Consider the following 6964-nt stretch of genomic DNA (forward strand, 5'->3'; position numbering starts at 1 on the left):
GGGTTATAATGGTAAAACTCAATACATGTCTTTGTTTGGTCATAAGGAGGTTGTTGTAATTTCACTAGTCTTTTAGGTTAATTTTGCATTTGATTGAATTTGAGGTACACTTTTATATTCAAAATCAAGTTGTGAGTCATTTTTGGCAATTTCTCCTTATTTCTATTAGTTTCCATTATGATATCTATTTAAACTTGATATTTTCTCTCCATTATGTCTTAGTAGATTTTTTGGTTGAAAAAAATAAGTGATCATAAAAACATCTAATCTATTAAAAGGGGAGTACAAAATTAGTTTACCCCTTAGTTTTACCACTTCTTTAAAATGACATGCTATTGAGATATTTATTGAACATATATTTAAGTATGTTTTTCTTTTCCTAAAATTACCAATTTCCTTAATCGATTCTTAACCAAAATAAAATTTCCAATAGATTTCCTGATATATTTCGTATTAACGTATTAAATGTTTTCCGATATTTATTAGTAATAAATAATAAAGTGAAAACCACATATCATAATCAATTTATATAACGTATAAATAAAATATAAAATAATATATTCATAATTATTGGTATAATGTTTTCTTATATATAAGTTCAGTTTTGGAAATATTGGTAATATTAAGAATATTTACTATTAACGATGTAGAAAAAAAATTCAGTATATAAAAATGAAAGCAAACACCCACGCAGTTGTGCGGATCAAGGTCTAGTGCTTCATTTATGATTTTTGTTTATCATATGTTCTTACTCTTTACTTGTTCTTATTTCATAATTTCTTTAGTGTACTTTGTAAATATGATCTAAGTAAGTTTAAACCTACATATTGCTGCAACTTATAACTTGAGCTAGTATTTTGTGAGGTGAGATTTTAACCCGCAAAAGTCGAGTTGTTGAGTATAGTGAGCCCTATCAGAATTTAGCTAAATTAATACATATAGTGAGATGTCGAGTTAATTGATTTGTTATACGCAGTAATTACAATCACGATAGTACAGAGATTATAAAATCATGCTTTATGTTCTAAAACACAAAACCATTAACATATGATATCAAATACAATTACTTTGAAAACCTAACTGTAAAGAATCGACCTTGGCTGCTTCTTGTAACAAGTAAATCGACACAACAATATGTTGGGCGAGTCCTCTCCAAACCGGAGACAAACTCTATATCACTATGAATCGAAAACGTTACAAGCTTCGCACTAGTTGCGTGTTCTATGCTTTAGAGAGTATTTATGTTTCTGTGTATTACAAGGAAGAGATGAGACCTATATTTATACAACCTGATTTGTGCTAGTTCTAATTGGAGAAGGATTTATCAATCCACCGTCATATGCATCTGATCTTGTTTCCTATTAGAACTTGGACTCCTTATTACACAAGACTAAGCCCATCTTGTTTTATCTTTCAGGTTTAAGTCGAAGCCCATTAACCAGCCCAGTCCCGGATGGCCCAAGAGGCACCAAAACCTCACACGATCAATACGCTGTTTTATACACGGAGAAATTGTAATATCGGTTAACAACTTTTTAGAGCATTTTCAATGATGCATCAAAATGAGGAAAACATAAAAATGCATTTTTTTTAATAAGCTTTATTCACAAACTCATTTTGATATTGATTTTTTATTTATATAATAGTCTCTAATCAGTTTACAAAACTTTATTTTATGCATAAACAAAATAGTTACACAAAATATTACTTTTAAAACTTTTATCTAATATATATATATATATATATATTTTGATTAAACTTTTTAAAACATAATTATCATAAAAATTAAAAAAAATAATTAAATATGAAAATATGATTCAATAATGATATATATAAAACAAAATAATAACAGTAATATTAAAAATACAACTAATACATAATTTTAAACACATACAAACTTAACACAACATAGAACATGCTTGATTGATTATTTGTTGGAGAATAAAATAATTGTATTTTAAAAATGATTGTTTTAAAATGGCCTAATTTATTTGAATGTATAATTTATTAAAGGTAATTTCTTCTTTTTTCTTGAATTAAATCTATTTTGGTCATTTTATTCCATGTGTGTTATTTTGGTCATAAAAAAATATTTTGTTTTGAAGAGAAAAATGGAGAAACCACGGGAGATGGTCCTAATCATAAACCAATAATAATTTGAACCTAAACCGAGTACTGGATTTACATATTTGAACATTGGAATTTCGATTTAACGCAGATGTATTGTATTTTTAAATAAATATTTTATTTCCATCCTAAAACCAGAGATTATTTTAATGTATACAAAATAATAATAAACCAACCAGCCAAATACTTCTATACCGCTATACCCAACCTCCCGGTTCATTTTTTAAAACCGCCAAGCTGACGTGGCGACCAAAGGCCTCCCGTGCCAACAAAGCACTAACTCTCCCTGTCGTTTCGCCACGTGGAACCCTCTGACTTGCGCTTTCTCCACTAAACACTCAGCTTGAAAATCAACAAACTGGCTTAACGGAACCATCCTCATCCCCGCCGCACAAAACGCCTCCCGCCACGTCATCTCTCCACCACCTTGTCTCTTGTTAACCGCTGCCGCTTCAACCGCCGCCGCGATTTTAGGCCGCAGCACAAACCCTTCTATGATCTTCTTCACCAAATCTCCGCTCGGAGCGGCTGCGTCGAGAGATTCCAACACCATCGTGTAGAACTCGAACCCACTAACAAACTCTCTTTGAAACGATCCAGCTCCGGATATTCCGTTCCATCCTTCGCTGTCGACGAAAACGACGACGTTCGGTGAAACTCGCCGTAAGTCGTTAACGAAACTGGAGATTCCGTTTAAACGGCGGAATATTACCGGAGAAATCAACACGACGGTTCTTTCTCCTTCTACGAATCTTATCGCTTTGAATGATAACATCTCGAACGTTCGCATCAGAACGAAATCAATCTGAAATCGGATTTTCAAATCGGCGGCGAACTGAACGAGATTCTCTTTGACGAGACGCGTCTCCACGGCGGATTCCTCCGGTACAACCGCCGTGACTCTCAGAAATCCGCCGGTTGCTGATGATTTGTCGGCGATCTCTCTCATGAGCGACGCGTACTGACCGCCGAATCCGATCTCGAAGTCGACGATGTGAGCGAACGGCGAGGAAGATTGGTGGAGAGAGTCGAGGATTGCTTGATTCGCCGTGAAGTGAGAGAAGAGAGGTATCGGAGATATACCGGAGAATTCTTTGATTGCTCGGATTCTCTCGACGATCTCGGTCCATGAAGTTAACCGGTTTTGATTCCGGTTCGAACCGGATAGAAGCGAACCGAGAGCCTCCTTGAAGTAAAACGCTGCTCTCAGAAGCGGCCTACCCGCAGGAGATCTCAGCCGTTGATTGAGCCGTGACAATATCACATGAGCGTGCTGCAACTCGTCCGAGTCGACACAGTCTACAACTCGGATGAGATCTTCAATGATATCAAATCCTCCTCCTCCTCCGTTGTTGCTGTTGCTGTCATACCCGTACTCCGCCGGATTAAGCTGATCGGGAAAGACAGGAAGCGGTGGATCAACGACGGCGAAATGGGCAGGCGGAGGAAAATTTGGTTTCAAGTTAGGGGTAGAATCGTCATCTAATTCTAACTCTCTCATGATTGAATCCCAATCCATGGAACGCATCGCATGATCGTCTGACGGAAATTGATTATCACCACCACTCGCGGCCGAGACGAGTGGCTTCTCTTCCACCGTTGTGGGAGTTGGGCTTCTACGGAGGCCGAGCACGGAAGTGGGCTCGTCATAGACAACAAGATTCTTTCCTCCTGAGTTACTGTTCGATGAAGCTGGGACTCTCATGTCTTGTGAATGTAGAATTAGTATTGTTTTTTCTTTCTCGAAGTTTGCGTGAGAGAAGAAGAAAGGGAAAGAGAGGAGGCTTTTTGCAAGGAAAATGATTCTTTGCTTTTATGAAAATGAGGTTTTGATCACGACATGTTCGAGCTCCGCTATGTTGATGATCAGAAAGACAATTTTTCACATAAGAAAATCATATAATTAACGTATAATTTTATATAATTTTTTTAAATATATTATTTATAATTTATTGTTATATATAATGTAATTCTATAAGTTTAGTGTCTATGTTTTTTATTTGACATTATTGATATATAAAGATTTGTTATATACATTTTAATTTATTATTAATTGTTATTATATAAAAAGATAACATCTTTTTGGACACAATAAATTCATAACTTGAAATAATTAAATAGATAACCCCACTCAAAATATATATTTTAAGTTTTTACAGTTTCCCTACAAAATATTTTTAAATTTAGTTAGTTATACTATAGAACAAATATTTGTTTAGGATCATTTTTTTTGTTTCAAAAAATATACTTTAGCATCTACAATTTTAATATATAGTAGGATATTATGAGTAAATTTTATACATGCTTTACAAATTTTAACCTGTTTTAATGGTAAATGATTTTTTAAATGTTTTTTTAAATAAATAAGTTAATTTATTAATTTAACATAATTTTTATATTTAATTTATATCATACTTCTATTTTAATATTATATAGGCTATAAATAGAACACTTATGAAAATAGCATACAATTCTTTTATAATAAAATCTTAATTATTTTTTTTTAAATAATATTATACTTTTAATTACGAAATTAATTAATGTATTATTATATAAAAATATTTAATTTTTAGTAAGATTTTGTTAGATTTTTTATCAATAGATTTTTATAATTAAAAATAGTATTAAAACAATTTTATAGGTGAAGTTGTTATATATATGTGTTGATTATATAAGATGTCATATCTTAATGATACCAAAATGTTAATTTGAAATAAATAAAATATGATTTTTTCTAGTGAAGTCCATATTTTAAAAAATCACACATGAATAGAAGTTGTGACTTTTATTTTAATAGAACAGACTAGATCTTTATCTGCGCAACCGCGCGGGTGTTTTCACTTTTATGTATATATTTTAAATGTTTATATTATTTTTTCAAATCCAATAATTTGTTGTTTACATTTTTTTTCTATTAAATTAATTTGTTTCTTCTTATTATAAATATATCTTATTGGATTTCTACTTAATTATTAGGGAACTAATATATACTTTCTTAAAAATTAAAATTATTTTATATTTAACATCTTATTATCAAAATTAAATTTACATTTATTTTTTAATTTAATTTTTAAATAATAAACAATTTAATATGATAATTTTATTTGATAGTTTTAACAATTAAAAAACATTCGTATACACTAATCTTTAAGCATTTAGTATTAGTTATTAGAACATATGATAAAATGAACTAATGAATTTTAAACAAAAAACATTGATAATTGTTTTTAATAAGTTACAATTGAAGATATATTATTAAAATATAAGTTTATATGTAATGTAATTCAAACATATACAAATTTAAATAAGCCTTTACAACAATATATAAATCTTATCTATTAAAACATTATATATCTTATAATTGAGCCAATAATAGGGTGGACAAAAAAAAACTGAACCAAACCAAACCGAACCGACCCAACCAAACTCAAACCGATCTAAACCAAACCAAAATATATTTCCAAACCATTTGGTTAAAAGTTTTATCAATCCAAATGGTTTGGTTTTGTTCAAGGTTATTAAAATACACATTAATGACTTCCTTCCAATCTTATAGGAAAGTAGTTATTATAGTCAATAATATATGAGGTGATTTAGTAATGATGTCAAAATTTTATTAAGAAATAAATGAAATATGATTTTTTAGTAATGGTCCATTTTTTTTAAATATCACACATGAATCAAGGTTGTGACTTATATTTTAATATATAAGATTTTAGTTTTATTAAAACGGATTTCAAATGAAAACAAAAATGTATTAGACGGGTCTATATTACTTGTTCATTAATATTAAAAAACCAATATTTCTATCCAAAAATAAAATTTTATATAAAAATTTTCCATTTATTGTTAGGTTTTAGTGAAGGACACACTCTCAATGTTTTCTTTGTTTTCGTTCTTTTCATTATTTTTTCGTCACCGGGATTCTTTAAGACATTTTTTTTGGTAATTCATTGTTTTCTATTAAAGCTTTTATATACATTTTATTTTTGGCACATCAAGTTGTCTAACGAAAAGAGAGTCAAATACTTAGGAAGTAAGGAAACAAAGGAGAGGCCGATCGATGATACACAACACACAGACGTTTCATTTAAAGTAGAGAAAGCTTGTAGCTCACAAAAGCAGTAAAAGTTATGGGAAAGTTATTTTAAGTCGATTCTGATTTTATGTCATTCACACACTTAAAATATTGTTTTCATTAAAATACAACGCAGAAAGGGCAAGGAAGAAATAATAATAAGATCGAGAAAGTATGTTTGTTTTAAAGTTCATGCATAGCTGTGCATGTAGTATATCAATAATGTATACCCTATAATTTTTTTTTCCGGATGAATGTAAAATTTATTCAATCGGAAAAACTTTTTACATCAAGTGTAACTATGTTTTAACTCTGTACAAAAATCCTAATAGATAAAGAATCTATCTTAATGTATACCCTATAATTGATAAACAGTGTACGTAATTTAGATGTTTTCATAACTGATTCATTGGTTTTCTTTTTAGTATTCAAACAATTAGAAACAGCAGTCCACTCACTACAAGAAAACATATTTTTTACTAGGGCAGTATTCGTTGTAAATTCGTCGTAAACGGGGTGTTACGACGAATTAACGTCGAAAGACGTTTCGTTGTTAAACGTTCATCGGAGGTTTCGTCGTAAACGACTCGTTACATTTACGACGAAATATATTCCTCGTAAAGCGCAGGGAAAGGATTCGTCGTAAACGCCACGTAAGACTTCGTCGTAAAGCCCACGTAATTGTTTCGATGTAAAGCACACGTAAATACTTTCGTTGTAAATCACTCGTAAACATTTCGATGTAAAACCCTCGTAAAT

The 6964-nt window shown here is 30.7% G+C and overlaps 1 protein-coding gene across 1 annotated transcript; it reads right to left on the bottom strand.

Moving 5' to 3' along the window:
* Window positions 1-2165: 2165 nt before the first annotated feature.
* Window positions 2166-4154, bottom strand: LOC106301887 (scarecrow-like protein 15). The gene has a single exon (XM_013738372.1). It carries the CDS (start codon window positions 3830-3832, stop codon window positions 2351-2353), a length of 1482 nt encoding a protein of 493 aa, XP_013593826.1. The 5' UTR covers window positions 3833-4154; the 3' UTR covers window positions 2166-2350.
* Window positions 4155-6964: the final 2810 nt, after the last annotated feature.

The sequence above is a fragment of the Brassica oleracea genome, chromosome C7 (assembly GCF_000695525.1).
Source record: "Brassica oleracea var. oleracea cultivar TO1000 chromosome C7, BOL, whole genome shotgun sequence".
Classification (NCBI taxonomy): domain Eukaryota; kingdom Viridiplantae; phylum Streptophyta; class Magnoliopsida; order Brassicales; family Brassicaceae; genus Brassica; species Brassica oleracea.